Source organism: Protomyctophum bolini, assembly GCF_963924005.1.
Source record: "Protomyctophum bolini genome assembly, chromosome: 16".
Taxonomy (NCBI): domain Eukaryota; kingdom Metazoa; phylum Chordata; class Actinopteri; order Myctophiformes; family Myctophidae; genus Protomyctophum; species Protomyctophum bolini.
In genome coordinates, this window is record NC_137877.1 from 1290453 (window position 1) to 1307952 (window position 17500).

General features: G+C 44.5%; 1 protein-coding gene across 1 annotated transcript in view; it reads left to right on the forward strand.

Annotated features, from left to right (window-relative positions):
- LOC308330371 (protein unc-13 homolog B-like) overlaps positions 1 to 17500 on the forward strand; it is a gene marked incomplete at both ends in the record, with an annotated part of 61113 nt that overhangs the window by 14875 nt on the left and 28738 nt on the right. The window contains 5 exons of the mRNA XM_080785217.1: positions 7136 to 7262; positions 9027 to 9123; positions 14124 to 14267; positions 15019 to 15096; positions 15320 to 15397. Coding sequence (XP_080641343.1) covers positions 7136 to 7262; positions 9027 to 9123; positions 14124 to 14267; positions 15019 to 15096; positions 15320 to 15397 — 524 coding nt within the window. The remainder of the gene's footprint in view (positions 1 to 7135; positions 7263 to 9026; positions 9124 to 14123; positions 14268 to 15018; positions 15097 to 15319; positions 15398 to 17500) is intronic.

Consider the following 17500-nt stretch of genomic DNA (forward strand, 5'->3'; position numbering starts at 1 on the left):
GTGAGTGAGAGTGCGTGTGCGTCTATTTGTGTGTGTTGTGCGTGGCGTGCGTGGCGACTGATAGTGAGTGTGTGTGTGTGCGTGAGAGCCTATCTCCCGATCACTCATGTATTCATGTCATTGTCCTTTCTGTTTGAACAGTGTTGGAAAAAGATTCATTGCTTCCACTGGAACAACGGTAACCAATACAGTCCTGTTGATATACAGTAGTGAGCTGACAGTAGATTGTATACAGTTTATCATTTATATTAGATAGTGAGCTGACAGTAGATAGTTTATAGTATATATTAGTCTGTAAACCCACCTCGTCAGACTCCACCTAAACTTGCCGTACCCCCCATAGACGCATATTGTGTAGACATACAGTAGCATTCTTATACTGTAGATGCATATTGTGTAGACATACAGCAGCGTTCTATAGGCGTATATACTTGTATTTAATTGTACAGAACATTCTCCTGTGTGTTGTTCTTGCTTACTGTAAATCGCTCTGGATTAAGAGCCTCTGATAAATGCCTAAATTGTATAAAGGAGAGAGAGAGAGAGAGAGAGAGAGAGAGAGGGGAGAGAGGGAGAGGGAGAGGGAGAGGGAGAGAGAGACAGGAGAGAGAGAGAGAGGGAGAGGGAGAGGGAGAGGGAGAGGGAGAGGGAGAGGGAGAGGGAGAGAGGGAGAGACATTTCCTGCTGCTTTACTATCAAACTGAAGGCACTCAGTGAAAATGACCTCTCATTTGCAAAGAGCCTTGGTTTGCCGTCATTGGCTGATTAATTTAGAACGAGTATAGTCAATTAATCTTAGGGAAAGTGCACAGACTGTCCAGCACAGCCTATACTGTATGCAAAGGACAAAAAGATATGGCAGGACAAAGATATGCAGGACAAAGATAATTATGCAGGGGTTGGTACGGTAGGTTGAATTGTAATTCCGTTCATGATCATTCTAATGTCAATGAAAACAAGCCTGTGGTAACCCAGGATCATCGCTGAACAGCTCAGCTCTTTCAGTGAGCAGCTCAGCTCTCTCAGTGAGCAGCTCTCTCAGTGAGCAGCTCTCTCAGTGAGCAGCTCCTCTCTCAGTGAGCAGCTCTTTCAGTGAGCAGCTCTCTCAGTGAGCAGCTCTCTCAGTGAGCAGCTCTTTTAGTGAGCAGCTCTCTCAGTGAGGCAGCTCTCTCAGTGAGCAGCTCTTTCAGTGAGCAGCTCTCTCAGTGAGCAGCTCTCTCAGTGAGCTCCTCTCTCAGTGAGCAGCTCTTTCAGTGAGCAGCTCTCTCAGTGAGCAGCTCTCTCAGTGAGCAGCTCTCTCAGTGAGCAGCTCTTTAAGTTGTTCATATGCCCTCTAGAGCTCTTTGTTAAATATAATGCAACATACTCCGCCCTTATTATTAATAGTACGTAGAAAATATGTAGTTACAGAGAATTGTGGTGAGTTTGCTGTCGAATAAAGTCCTATACGCATTAAGGCTGCAACAACGAATCGATTAAATCGATTAAAATCTGATAATTGAATTCGTTGCCAACGAATTATCTTAGCGATTATTATCGCGGGTGTTTTCCAACATTAAAATGTAACATAAAGCTGCTTTCTTTTTACCGTTCAGTAACGGCACTAGGCTGAACGAACAATATGCAACGGGTCGTATAAACACAACACAAGATTGTCTTGAACGTGACCAGAGCACACCGCAACGATCCTGTTGCAAACGTTAGCTTGCTAGCGCCTAGCAAGGTTGTGTTTACTGTTGATATAGCAGCTATCAGCTAACATGAGGAACAGAAACAAGTCCTCTTTGGCTCTCCGTGTTCATCGGATTCTTTATCTTACATAAAGAAATACGAGCGACCTGTTAAAGAAGTTAAGAACACAGCGTGGGGACAGAAGTCACAGTGACAGACTTGTACTGAGCGTGCCGTATGTGACTGTGAGCATTGCGGGATGAGAGGACTCCCCCCCTCCGCTCCCCAGGCTCAGGAGGGAGGGGGCTGTTTGACTGTACTGTGCGCTGGGCAGGAGCATGTCTTAACGGTAGAACGGAGCGGCACTAAAAGTCAGCATTGCAAAAATAAAAAGTATGATTTTATAGTAATGAATTTATATAAAAGTAAGTCAATTCTGTCTTTCATATATTTGATTTATCCATGAATATTTTTCTTCACAGTTAGGTTTGTGGGGCAGGGGGTGCTTAGGGGGTAAAGGGTCTATAACAGAGTACAAAAATGGAACCAAATGGACTCAACATTGATTTTACAATAGAAATTAAAATATAAAAATTGGGGTCCCAGAGATAGAAATGGAAAGAAAGACAGTCAGCCTATACACGGTCAACATTACAGATTACAGTATCATTACAAGTAGGAATGGCAATGAAATCAAATTGGATAAAAAACAGGGGGTAACATATTAATTTTGAAGGAGTATTCATTTTTATTATCTTTATTGTTAGTATACAACATGCCTAAAATAACTTGAAGCCTAATTTTTTTAAGTAATTGCAAAAAGGTGCCATAATCCGATTAATCGATTCATCGTTTAAATAATCGGCCGATGAACCGATTATGAAATTAATCGTTAGTTGCAGCCCTAATACGCATGCACGCACACATTTCTATTTCTTTATTTGAATCCACAAATTACAATTAATTTAAAGGAATAAAAGGAAAATAAAAGGAAACAAATATAACGGGGTTGACAGTTCATGTTCACTTAAGGATAACACATGGCACCCTCCTCCTCCTCCACACAGACAAACTGCCTATAACAGCCCAAACAGAGCTCAGTATTTGGCAAGTTGTTTGGCTTTGCTTTTTGTCATGACCAGCTTTTCTTAGGGCCACTCAATGGTCAGTTTATGCACACGGCCCAGGCTTCCGAATATCAGTATGGAAAATCTACAGCGATACCCCATAGGTTTGTTATGCTTCCAAGTAATAGGTTGGTACTTAGAATGTTTATCTTGGAATGCCTGGTCCATGTACAGATCAAAGACACAGCCCACCTCCACTGTTTTGGTTCTTTGCTTATGCATGTTAAATCACACACACACACACACACACACACACACACACACACTCTTTGTTTCTGCATGTTAAATGGCTCTGGTTTCATCTCATCCTCGTCCCCGTTTCCATCTCCGTTCCTTCCTGTGTTTCCCATCATTGTCTCTTCTGCTCTGTTGTCATCTCAGTTCCCGCTACATTCCACATCCGCAGATTACACTTTCTTGGCGGTAAGAACTCAGAAGTGTGTGTGTGTGTGTGTGTGTGTGTGTGTGTGTGTGTGTGTGTGTGTGTGTGTGTGTGTGTGTGTGTGTGTGTGTGTGTGTGTGTGTGTGTGTGTGTGTGTGTGTGTGTGTGTGGTGTGTGTGTGTGTGTGTGTGTGTGTGTGTGTGTGTGTGTGTGTGTGTGATTGAGGTTTGATTTCATTTTGAGAGTGCATTACGTGTTTTATCTCTCTTGGTTTTCGACCATTTTCACATGGATTCATTTCATATTTATTCGACATTTGAGCCACGGAACCACCATTTGATGACATTTATAGACCTATAAACTAAAGAACCTTTTGTTGGATAAGATCTTTGTCCACAATTCCATGTTGTATTGATTGATGTTGGTACCATTAACCCATTCTGACCGGGCACCCATTTTGGTGTTAGCATCATGTTATGCTTTACCTATTGAAAAATAGCAGATCTACAAGCTCATATCGCGCCACCGAGTGGCGCGATACGAGCTTGTAGGTCTGCTATTTTAGAAAAATCGAAGAACGACTGACATTTTTTTAGAATCTGATCTCAGGTCAGAATGGGTTAATCAGACCAGTGTGTGTCCAGTGGAAACCTCGTATGAATCTGATCTCAGGTCAGAATGGGTTAGGAGATATAAGAGGCAAACGTTGACCAGAATAACAATTCTTCTACATTCTCTTATTTGTGTCGACTTCTTGTAAATTAACCCATTCTGACCTGAGATCAGATTCATACGAGGTTTCCACTGGACACACACTGGTCTGATTAACCCATTCTGACCTGAGATCAGATTCTAAAAAATGTCAGTCGTTCTTCGATTTAAAAAAAAATAGCAGACCTACAAGCTCGTATCGCGCCACTCGGTGGCGCAATATGAGCTTGTAGATCTGCTATTTTTCAATAGCTAAAGCATAACATGATGCTGAACACCAAAATGGGTTCCCGGTCAGAATGGGTTAAGTAATGCTGATGTTGAAACAGTACAATAGAGGGTTATGCGCATTGCTTAAAGTGAACGGCCCATCGAGTGGCAAAGCAACAGGCAAAGAGAGTTTAACATTGTTTAACACATTTAGTACCGGAACTGCATCAAAATAAAGGCGTTGCTTGCGCCGGAGTAATCGCCAGAGTAGTGATCGCTTCCATTTTGAAAGCCATGAACCAGAAATACTTTCTTAAAAAAGTTGACTGACAAAGTGCCATCACAATCTCCGATCATCTTAATATATTTATATACGCTACAAAAAGAGTTCATATTTTGCGGGAGAACGGATGAGGAGCAGAAACGCAGCGCCAGCATATCGATCCATTCATCACCACGGAGAGCGCCCTGGATGAGGAGATACGAGTCATTCTTTCCGCCGCGCTAACATGGGAGTCAATGACAAGCTAATAGTTTCACAGAGCGTTAGCATACGGCAAGCGAAAAGCGAAATGCCAAAAAAAAAAAGAAGTAATTATTCTGAATATTATTATCTCGCCCCGCGTCGTTTGGACGTCGCTAGGACGTCCACAGACGTCTAAGGCACCTCTCGGTTCCAATCCTTATGACGTTTCAGGACGTATTATGTACAAAATGTGTTAACATTGTTTAATGTCTGTTTAATGCAACCGGACAGGACTTTTCTGTGTGGATATCTGGGCTGTCGAGGCCAGACAGTAGTCAAGATGTCGTTGCTGTTGGGAGGAAAGCTCCTAACCTCCATTTTTCTTATTATTATTATATTTTTTTTTTTGCATAAATCAGTGCTATTTAACACCCTTTACGTCTGTGTGTTGTTCCATAAAATCAGTGCTATTTAACACCCTTTACGTCTGTGTGTTGTTCCATAAATCAGTGCTATTTAACACCCTTTACGTCTGTGTGTTGTTCCATAATCAGTGCTATATTGATCACCCTTTACGTCTGTGTGTTGTTCATAAATCAGTGCTATATTGATCACCCTTTACGTCTGTGTGTTGTTTCATAAATCAGTGCTATATTGATCACCCTTTACGTCTGTGTGTTGTTTCATAAATCAGTGCTATATTGAACACCCTTTACGTCTGTGTGTTGTTCCATAAATCAGTGCTATATTGATCACCCTTTACGTCTGTGTGTTGTTTCATAAATCAGTGCTATTGAACACCCTTTACGTCTGTGTGTTGTTTCATAAATCAGTGCTATTTAACACCCTTTACGTCTGTGTGTTGTTCCATAAATCAGTGCTATATTGATCACCCTTTACGTCTGTGTGTTGTTTCATAAATCAGTGCTATATTGAACACCCTTTAAGTCTGTGTGTTGTTCCATAAATCAGTGCTATATTGATCACCCTTTACGTCTGTGTGTTGTTTCATAAATCAGTGCTATTGAACACCCTTTACGTCTGTGTGTTGTTTCATAAATCAGTGCTATTGAACACCCTTTACGTCTGTGTGTTGTTCCATAAATCAGTGCTATTGAACACCCTTTACGTCTGTGTGTTGTTTCATAAATCAGTGCTATATTGAACACCCTTTACGTCTGTGTGTTGTTTCATAAATCAGTGCTATTGAACACCCTTTACGTCTGTGTGTTGTTTCATAAATCAGTGCTATATTGAACACCCTTTACGTCTGTGTGTTGTTTCATAAATCAGTGCTATTGAACACCCTTTACGTCTGTGTGTTGTTTCATAAATCAGTGCTATATTGAACACCCTTTACGTCTGTGTGTTGTTTCATAAATCAGTGCTATTGAACACCCTTTACGTCTGTGTGTCGTTTCATAAATCAGTTCTATTGAACACCCTTTACGTCTGTGTGTCGTTTCATAAATCAGTGCTATTGAACACCCTTTACGTCTGTGTGTTGTTCTATAAATCAGTGCTATTGAACACCCTTTAGGTCTGTGTGTTGTTTCATAAATCAGTTCTATTGAACACCCTTTACGTCTGTGTGTTGTTTCATAAATCAGTTCTATTGAACACCCTTTACGTCTGTGTGTTGTTTCATAAATCAGTGCTATTGAACACCCTTTACGTCTGTGTGTTGTTTCAGGAAATATTGAACCAATGGATAAAGTAGTTAAAAAAACCGCTTTGGACAAAACCTCTTAACTCCATTGGACCCTCAAACTCCACCACCTCCCCCCCCCTCCCCCCCCCCCCCCCTCTCACGCATTACAACACCAACTTTGATGAGGCAGTATTGCTTTATTTAAACATACTAGCCCTTACCCGTTGTGAGATATTTGCCCCCCTCTTGTGGCCGTGGGGGGGTACTGCGGCCGGGTGCGTTTTTAATTCACTAATAAATCTTGCATCCTTTGGTATTCTTCTCCTGATAAACTACACGGTTTGCACACATCTCACCATGCACAACGGCGACAGGTAGCCTGTCCACACATGGACCGCTACTTTGCATTCATATTAATGTCATATTGACAGTACAATACCCATTGTTGCATTTTTTAATCCACTAATAAATTCATTATAAATCATTAATGTGTCAAATTGGAAAAAGGGCTCCATTAAGACCTCCATATAATTATGGTCCATGCCTGTGTGAAAAGTGGGAGTGATTGGGCCAGCCAATGTTGAGATAAAGCGCTGTCAGGGACATTCAGACATTCAGACATTCGCTGAATTTTAGTATGATAAAACTTTCTTCATTTTCTGAAAAATGAGGTGAGATCTAATAAACCTGATCTGCCACATTGTATCATAACTCTGACCCTGCAACAGCTGCATGGAAAAAACCTGGTGCTTACTGTGTGTGTGTGTGTGTGTGTGTGTGTGTGTGCGTGCGTGTGTGCATGCGTGTGTGTGCGTGTGTGTGTGTGTGTGTGTGTGTGTGTGTGTGCGTGTGTGTGTGCGTGCGTGTGCATGCGTGTGTGTGCGTGTGTGTGTGTGTGTGTGTGCGCCCGCCCACAGAGCACGAGAAGCAGAAGCTGTGCAGGACGGCCGACTACATGAACCTGCACTTCAAGGTGAAGTGGCTTTACAACGAATACGTCAGAGACCTGCCGGGCTTCAACGACACTGTGCCGGAGTATGCTGCGTAAGACGCACGCACGCACACGCACACACGCACACACACACACACACACACACACACACACACACACACACACATTTGAATTTGAAAAGGAATTTGAAAGGGGCGTAATACAATAGACCCAAACACTGATCAGAATTAGGTTACACATTATATGGTCCAACCAGATATAGCTGCTGCACATGCTTAACACACAGGGAGGGAAAAGAAGAAAGAATAAATATATATATATATATATATATATATATATATATATATATATAGCACATTGTTGACATACTATTACTTGATACTACCAGACAGGATGTTTGTTTGGGTTTTTTAAGCCACCTAGGGATAAATGAAACAACGCCTTCTCCAGACAGACAGACTGCCCATAGTAGCTGAGACAGAACAGTATTTAGCCAGCTTTTTTGCATATATATATGTGTATACGTACACACACACACACACACACACACACACACACACACACACACACCTTTCTTTCATGCTTATTGCTGTTCTTTGTGCTCCCCTCTCCCCCCTTTCACCCCCGGGTCAATTATCGACTGTGATCCTGGGCTCTATATACACCCTCCGCCAACCTGGGGAGAGCAACGGACTTGAACTCATGCTTCCTTCATGCCTGAGTGTCCAAGTTGCTCCTTTACACCTGACAGGGGGGAGTTTACCTGGTTGGACGTAGCACGTGAAAGGAACACGTTATTCCAACCAGTTCCATTCCCCTCCATCAGGCGCCCCGGCTGGCCAGGGGGAGGCAGTATAGAGACCAGTTCCTTTCCCCTCCATCAGGCGCCCCGGCTGGCCAGGGGGAGGCAGTATAGAGACCAGTTCCTTTCCCCTCCATCAGGCGCCCCCGGCTGGCCAGGGGGAGGCAGTATAGAGACCAGTTCCTTTCCCCTCCAGGCCAGGGGGAGGCAGTATAGAGACCAGTTCCTCTCCCCTCCAGGCCAGGGGGAGGCAGTATAGAGACCAGTTCCTCTCCCCTCCAGGCCAGGGGGAGGCAGTATAGAGACCAGGGCCCTTTCTGAAACCAGTCCCTTGACTTGAAGTGCTCTCGGGAGGTTCCCTCGTCAGGAAGTGCCCCTCCAGCTGAATCAAGTTCCCTTGATTAGGGTGCTGGGTATAAAAAACTGTTTGGAAATACACTCGCCCTCCTTGTGCAGAAACAGGAAACGGACACCATTTGTTGCCATGGTTACCATCATGCAATTGTGTTACCTTTTATTTTGTTTGTAGGCCTACAGTTATATTGCATTGCATCGTGTATGTTTGTGTGACATGTGGATTTCATTCATATGGAAAAAGGAAATACAGCGTGACTGTCAAAAATGACATGTCATATACATCCATGGTGTTTATAAATCATTGTGTTAAAAGTTGTTTTGTTTGTGTGGTTTCATTTTTAGTTTTTCACGGTGGGGTAAATAAAGAGCCCTTGTGAACATCAGCTGGAGCGTTGTCTATTCTGCATCAGATGAAGATTTTTTTATTTATCATTTATTTGTGGTGGTACTTCCATTTGTAGGTTGCGGTTTCCATGCGGACAGAGAGCAGGGCTGCACAAGGCAATCGAGTCTAGATCGGCACGGACTCGCTCTTGAGGGCTTTATAAGCCACTTCCACTCAAGGCTGCTTGGTTTCGGACGACACTTAATATGGCGCAGCCTCGCGTGAACGCGCATATCGAGGGCAAGTGTGTAGGGCGAGTGGCGAGGAGCTGGTTTCAGAAAGGGGGCAGGGTTCATTCTCTCTCTCCATCAGGTGGTTCCTGCAGTTCGTTCTGGCCTGGCTGGCTGAGAACGAAGACGTGTCGATGGAGTTCATGAACGGAGCTCTGGAGAGAGACAAGAGAGAGGGGGTGAGACTGTCTGTCTGTCTGTCTGTCTGTCTGTCTGTCTGTCTGTCTGTCTGTCTGTCTGTCTGTCTGTCTGTCTGTCTGTCTGTCCCGTGGTGCTCGGCCAATCAAATCATCGATATAGGGTTCTCAGCCAATCAAATCATCGATATGGGGTGCTCACAACCAATCAAAGCTGAGCATGGGAGTGGCTAGAGCCCGATGGGGGAAAAAAAATTGTTTCTAATATGCTGACATTCCCTCAGTGCTGTTTAGCGCCCTCTAGGGGCTGGCCAATGACCTTTTGACTTGTTCCTGGTTCTCTATGTCCTTGAGAAGCAACACTTTGTCACTCTTCTGCTCTCACCGTATGTGTACGTACAGTATGTACAGTATGAGGCTACGGAGGGAGCTAAACATAGACCGACACCACGCTAGACAGGAACGCCCAGAAATGTCACATCCGCTTTTAGCCCCGGGATAAGAATGTTCTATGGCTGCCAATGCAACTCGGTCCAATCGCGCTGTTGCCAGTCATGGCTGCCAGTTCCCACCTGATGTCGTGTGTGAGTCCAGACTGATCCAGACCGTACTGAATAACTGACAGCTTGCATAATGTCTTGAGGCTAGGACTGAAGTCTAAGACATACAGGTCACCTGGTCTGTTGTCTCCTCCAAAGAGGATGACACGATCTCCCAGCATGCAACAGCACATATTCATCATGTTATGTGGGCGTTTCCCCTTGGGCTCAACCTTCTTCCAGGAGGAGGTCTGTGGGTTGAATATCCACAGATCATTGAAGTAATGGACATAATTACGGCCACCAAATATGTACAGCTCTCCATTGTAGGTAAAGGCTGAATGACCACAGCGTCCTTCTGGAAGAGGATGTGTAGAAGGTGTGCTCATCCAGTGGTTGGTCTCTGTGTCAAACACTCTGATGGTGTTGTAGTACTGACCCCACCCATAGCCCCCAAATACAAACATCTTTGTCCCGATGATGGTGGCAGAGTGACGGTATGAAACAGGAGGTGGAGTTCCTCTGGTGTTGATTAAAGTCCAGACCATTGTGGTGGAGTCCAACTTGTAGATGTCATTAGTGCGTCCAGTCTGGGTCAATCCTCCATGGATAAACATGACCTTCCCCAAGACACAGGCTGAGTGGTAGTTCCGCCCCTCTGGAACGGTCCCAGAAACCTGTGGTTTGAACCATGTGTGGGCGTCGACATCAAATGCATAAAGGACATTGCAGTTATTATAACCTTGGTTAGTCCTCCCTCCCCAGAGGTAGACAGTATCTCCAATCAGCACAGCTGTGTGTTTCCAGCGTCTGGAGGGACCCTCAAGGTGAGGTTCTCCTGTTCCAGGGGTCCCTGGGGTCAACTTCCTCCAGCATAAAGACGCTGTATTGAAGACGTGTACTTCAATGTGATCTCGTCTCCTCTGGTTTACGTCTCCTCCAAAGCAGTAGATCTCGTGTCCGACCACCACAGCAGCAGCCTGGTCCTTCCTATGTTCTCCTTCCAGATGTATCGTCCAGTGAAACATTTCACACAGCAGCTCCACCGCAAATGAGTGTTGAAACTAACTTAGAGACTAACTTGTTAGGATGAAGGCAGCTCAGGTTTCCTTGTTGCAAGTCACTAACTGATGTTTAGAGTATCGGACAATTATTTATAAACAACAATGATATGGTTGTGATGTCATTGCATGATTACGTCATCTTGTAGGATAGCTAATGATTTCACACAATGAGTGGCCAATTGGATATATGACATCATTCCTCCATATTTGGGCATATTCATGGAGAGAAATAAACACAGACAGGCAACACCAGAACGTAAGTTCTGTCCTAAGTTAGGGAGTGGAGTCCTTACTAGACTCGGTTCCTTCTCCACCAATATTACTCCTGCAGCCCGTAACCTGGGGGTGATTTTCGATTCTGACCTCTCATTCAAAAAACAAGTAACAACAGTCGTCCAATCCTGCTACTTCCAGTTAAGGAACATAGCCAAAATCAAGCCATTCCTCTCAGCCCCGGATCTCGAAACCGTCATTCACGCCCTCATCTCATCACGCCTCGATTACTGTAACTCCATATACTCCGGCCTCCCAAAGAAAACTACTTCCCGCCTACAACTCATACAAAACTCTGCCGCTCGACTACTGACCAACACCAAAAAACGAGACCATATCACACCAATTTTAGCAGATCTGCACTGGCTGCCAGTGAGCACCAGATGTGATTTTAAAATTATTTTAATCACGTTCAAAGCCCTAAATGGGCTGGCCCCTAGTTACATCCGTGAAATGTTATCCCTCCCTAACTCTGTGCGTACCCTTAGATCAGGGGTGCCCATTACGTCGATCGCGGTCGACCAGTCGATCGCAAGCGCTGCGCAGGTAGACCGCTTGGCCCTGACATGAAAAAAAACAAAAAAAACAATCCTCGCCTCGGGCAGGCGACGGCGCGGCGACGGCTTAAAAACCCCCCACAATGCAGTGCCTTGTTTTCAAGTGTGGCGAACGTCGGGTCTGTTCTGTTGTTAAACAAACAAATTAAAAGGATATCTATCCATCATTGTTCATATAGCAAGATGCGCGCGGCAATGAAGCCTAAAACATATCACTTCCATGCAGAGTGGGAAGAAGATTATTTTTTCACGATGTCACATTCCAAGTCCAACTGCGTTTGCCTTACTCGAGCCCATCGCTACATCATGTGCTTCCCATTCAGAAGCTGATGTTGATTCCATTGCCTCGAAAATAGCAACACTTTTTAACATGAACTCTTCTGCGTTGGAGAATGAGATCATGGCACTGCAGGCTGATACAGTGATACAGTTAAAGTTGCGCGCCCGCGATGGAGAGTTTTGGAGCTTACTCGTGAAGGAAAAGTATCCAAACATCAGGACTTGTGCAGCCTCGCTCACAGCGTTATTTGGCTCCACATATTTATGTGAATCAGCGTTTTCCCACATGAAGATAATTAAGTCCAAATATCGTTCCACGTTGACGGACGATCATTTGGAGGCCTGTTTAAGACTAACTGTCAGCAGTGACTGTCCGGATTACGCAGCGCTGACGGACTCCATTCAGTGCAAGGCTGCAAGCAGTCATCTGATTAAAGGGATAGTTCAGATTTTTTTAACTTAAATTGTATGAAATACTTTCCATTAATATAGTGGTTGCAACTGTATTAATTGATTGCCAGAGTCCTGTGGTGGGAGTTCTGCTCTGGTTGAGTTGAGTGGTGCATTATTCCTTCATGTGATTGTGTATGCTTTTTATGTGTGATACTTTTAATATTTGTAAAATTTTATGAGCAATATGTTATTACAAATTGAAATTGATTGACGTTATTACAAAGAGTAACTTTAACAAAACAATCTCTTCTTTGCAATGTGGGGTAACTGAAAAGGTGAATAAATAGAATTGATTTTGAAACAGTCCTAATGCCTTAATGTTATTTATTTTAAGCAATGGGATAATATTTTTTGGGTTGGTAGATCACCTTGAGCTGGCAATTTTAAAAGTAGACCTCAAGTCAAAAAAGTGTGGGCACCCCTGCCTTAGATCCTCGGATAAGGCTCTCCTGGCTGTCCCCCATACCAATCTAGTCACCCGGGGTAACCGGGCTTTTTCCGCCCGAGCTCCCAAACTGTGGAATGCACTGCCAGTGCACATTAGGGTAGCCCCATCCGTCCCCATTTTCAAGTCTCGTCTAAAAACTCACCTTTATACAGAGTATTTTTTAACTACTTAATTAGCCAATTTGTACATGTATGTTTGATTTTGTTTTGTTTGCCATTATAATCTTGTTACTGTCTGTTTCTTCTTGTTTTAATCCTGTTCTGTGCAGCACTTTGGAACTATGTTTTGAAAAGCGCTATACAAATAAAGTTCATATCATATCATATCATAGAGGCTCACTAACTACTAGTTAGTTTGTAACTAGTGGCTTACTAAAGTGTGTTGCACCACCACCGTTTAAGGCACAACTAGTAGTTAAAGTTGAATGGAATATTGCCACTACTGTTGGAGCAACCATAAACTACACAGGACCTTAAACCTTACCTTAACCTTACCTTAAACTACACAGGACCTTAAACCTTACCTTAACCTTACCTTAAACTACACAGGACCTTAAACCTTACCTTAACCTTACCTTAAACTACACAGGACCTTAAACCTTACCTTAACCTTACCTTAAACTACACAGGACCTTAAACCTTACCTTAACCTTACCTTAAACTACACAGGACCTTAAACCTTACCTTAACCTTACCTTAAACTACACAGGACCTTAAACCTTACCTTAACCTTACCTTAAACTACACAGGACCTTAAACCTTACCTTAACCTTACCTTAACTACACAGGTCACGTCCCAATGCTGTCTGTCTGTCTGTCTGTCTGTCCGTCCGTCCGTCCGTCCGTCCGTCCGTCCGTCCGTCCGTCCGTCCGTCCGTCCGTCCGTCCGTCCGTCCGTCCGTCCGTCCGTCCGTCCGTCCGTCTGTCTGTCTGTCCGTCTGTCCGTCTGTCCGTCTGTCCGTCTGTCCGTCTGTCTGTCTGTCTGTCTGTCTGTCTGTCCGTCCGTCCGTCCGTCCGTCCTGATAGAGCGGACATTAGTTGACGTTCTGAGGGGTGCTAGCCCTTATTAACCTATTTTGGGCGGGAACCCCTTTTGGTGTTAGCATCCTGCTATGCTTTAGCTATTGAAAAATAGCAGACCTACAAGCTCGTAGCGCGCCACTCGGTGGCGCGCTACGAGCTTGTAGATCTGTTTTTCTTTTTTTTTAATCGAAGAGCGACTGACACATAGAAGACATTTTTAGAATCTGATCTCAGGTCAGAATGGGTTAAGCACAGCTGTGTGTGTGTGCGTGCGTGCGTGTGTGTGTGTGTGTGCGTGCGTGTGTGCGTGCGTGCGTGCGTGCGTGCGTGCGTGCGTGCGTGCGTGCGTGCCCATGAGCCCGTAGCGGAGCTGCTTCCTAACCCCCCCTCCTCCTCCTCCTCTCCAGTTCCAGCCCACGTCGGAGCATGCTCTGTTCTCCTCCTCCGTGGTGGACATCTTCACTCAGCTCAACCAGAGCTTTGAGATCATCAAGAAGCTGGAGTGTCCTGACCCCGCCGTGGTCACCCGCTACAACCGCCGCTTCGCCACGGTGAGGCCCCTCCCCCTCCTCCCCCCTCCTTCCCCCCCCCCACTACACAATCTGTACATAGGACGCTTAGAAACGTCTTAGGGATTCGAACCGAGCTGTACCTTTAGACGTCCTCAGACGTCCTATAGCGCATCCTCAATGATACGGGGCGAGATAAGAATATTCAGAATTTTTGGGCCTTTCGGCTGCCGTATGCTATAACGCTCTGGGCTAATATTAGCCTACCGTTGACTTACATGTTAGCGCGGCGGAAAGAATGACTCGTCTCTGCTAATCCAGGGCGCTCTCCGTGGTGTTGAACGGATCGATATGCTGGCGCTTCATTTCTTGCTCCTCGTCCGTCTCTCTCCCACAAAATATGAACGCTTTTTGGATCATATATATCGTATAAATTAAAATGATCGAAATGTAAGCTATAGCAATGTAAAGTCAACTTTTTTTAGTAGATTGTTTCCGGGTCATGGCTTTCAGAGTAAAAGCGCTGAGAAAACCCCCCCTGGCCACCCAGAGCTTCTATTTTGAAGCACTTCCAGCACTGATAGTGTTTTAATATCTGAGCCACAGAATGTTTAATATCTGAGCCACAGACCAGCAGAATGTTTAATATCTGAGCCACAGACCAGCAGAATGTTTAATATCTGAGCCACAGACCAGCAGAATGTTTAATATCTGAGCCACAGACCAGCAGAATGTTTAATATCTGAGCCACAGACCAGCAGAATGTAAACTGTATTTTGTCGTGTCTCCTCAGACCATCTCCAAGGTCCTGCTGCAATACTGCTCTCTGCTGGCCAAGAGCTTCCCCTCCTACTGCGAGAAGGAGAAGATTGTGAGTCTGTTTGTGTACAGTTAGTTACCAACTAAATACAGTCTGTGTACAGTTAGTTACCAACTGAAAGATTGATCCACTGAAGGAATAACTGATTTAGATTTTATTTAACCGCTGTTTAAACGTACTGTGAGAATGATACTAGCGATGCTGCACTAAGTCGTTCAATGTCGTTTTTAGCACAGAATGAGTTTAATGCCCCCGCCCCCCCTGTCTCCTGTAGCCATGTGTTCTGATGAACAACATTCAGCAGATGAGGGTCTTATTGGAGAAGATGTTTGAGTCCATGGGAGCACGGAGGGTGAGTAACACACACACACACACACACACACACACACACACACACACACACACACGCTCGCGCGCACACACACACACACGAGTCCATGCGAGCCAAGCAGGTGAGCTGAAACACACATGCACGTGCACACGCACACACACACACACACACACACGTCATTGTCTATTCAAACACACACACACACACACACACACACACACACACACACGAAGTTACTCCCAGGCTAAACCGTACATGCTTTCCAGTCTTGTGTATAATATTATGCAACACTTTTCACACAGTGTGATTTGATAAAGTAATCCAACCTGATATAACATATTATTACACTGCTAATAGAGGGTATGAGCATGCATGAAGTGAGTCACACATGTAATCTAATGTTGATTGAATTCATTTTATGCAAATCAAATAGGACTTCCTCTGTCATGTCTGGCCAAACCGAGGGGGGAGCGTACATTTCCTGTCAGCTGTCACAGGATGTGATGAGCTGTCGTGCAGTGATAAGAGTGTCTTCGTCATGTTGGTCAATTAGTGACGGTTGCCTCGGCCGGTGTTTGATCCCCGACGTGTCCTTGAGCAAGACAAGCGAAGCGGCATTCTACCACAGGTCGTTTCGAGGAAGCAATCTGATTGGTTGAAACAGCCTTCTAGCCGTGGGTTAAAACAGCACCATTCACCACCTAATCAAAACAAAGAATTCAGCTGCTCTGTTCTCCCAGAGCGCTAGCAAACTCGGGGGCTAGGCTAGCTAGTTTCTTGTGAAGGTTGTGGTCGTAGTGACTACATCTGTCATTAAAAAATATATTCTTTCAGCGATTTTAATAGTTTTAAGGGTAACTGGTAGAATTGCAATATTACACTCGAGGGTGTGGTTTTTAACGTGATTATTGCCACTTCAGTGACGCTTGCGGAACTCGACTCCGTCTCGTTCCTGACCGCATCCCTGTCGTGGCAATAATCACGTTAACCCACACCCTCTCGTGTAATATTGCTTAAATAACTGCTCCCGGTGAGCCTCGCGATGGTTTCTCTGCCGTCGGCGGTGTGTGTGAGAACATGAAGTGTGAATATGAGAGCCTCTGATTAGACACCAACCTATAGAACGAGGGCTTGTACAGTATAGGCCTACAGTACAGTATAGTACAGTGCAGCACCGCTCACTTCAGACTGGTCTGATGTGTTTTTTTAATCAAATTCTTTTGAAAAACTTTTGTGTTGTGTGTTGTGTTTTTCTGTTCAGTTCACTGATGAGGAGGAGAGGGTAGGTCTGGTCCACTAGTCCCCCTAGTCCCTAGACCCTAGTCCCTAGACCCTAGTCCCTAATCCCTAGTCTCTATACCCTAGTCCCTAGCCCCTAATCCCTAGCCCCTAATCCCTAGTCCCTAGACCCTAGGCCCTAGTCCCTAGTCCCTAATCCCTAGACCCTAGTCCCTATATATTCTAAACAGCCCTGTAGTGTCCCTTCCCATGTACTACACTATGTACAGTATAGAGTAAACTACAGTATGTATTGTATAGAGTAAACTACAGTAAACTACAGTATGTATTGTATAGAGTAAACTACAGTATACTACACTATGTATTGTATAGAGTAAACTACAGTAAACTACAGTATTTACAGTATAGAGTAAACTACAGTATGTACAGTAAAGTCCATGTAACACTTGGCTGTGTGTTGGTGCTGCTTTCCTCCCCCAAGCTTGAGAACGAAGAGGAAGGAGAGGATGTTGATGAGGAGGTGGGTCGGTCTGTCCATTTTCAAAATGAAATAGAACAGCGCAACATCCTCCGATCTCGGTGCCGAGCCAAACTGTAAACTAACAGAAAAGCAAAAAACCTCACTTTTGTGATTTTGCTCCACGTATTTATTTACAATCACAGCAGGATTACATTATGCATTATTACAGCAGGACATACAGCGTTACTAAAGGGAGTTGCGAAGCCTTTGCTTTTCTTCAGGGTCTGTCCATTTCCCCCTTTTTAGACGTGTTGTATTTACGCTAATGTAAAGAAGAAAAACAACCTGACAAATGTATGAGTCGTGTTTTGTCTTGAAGGAAAACGGCTGATTTCCTACCCAAATCCCGTTGTTCGGATGTGAGG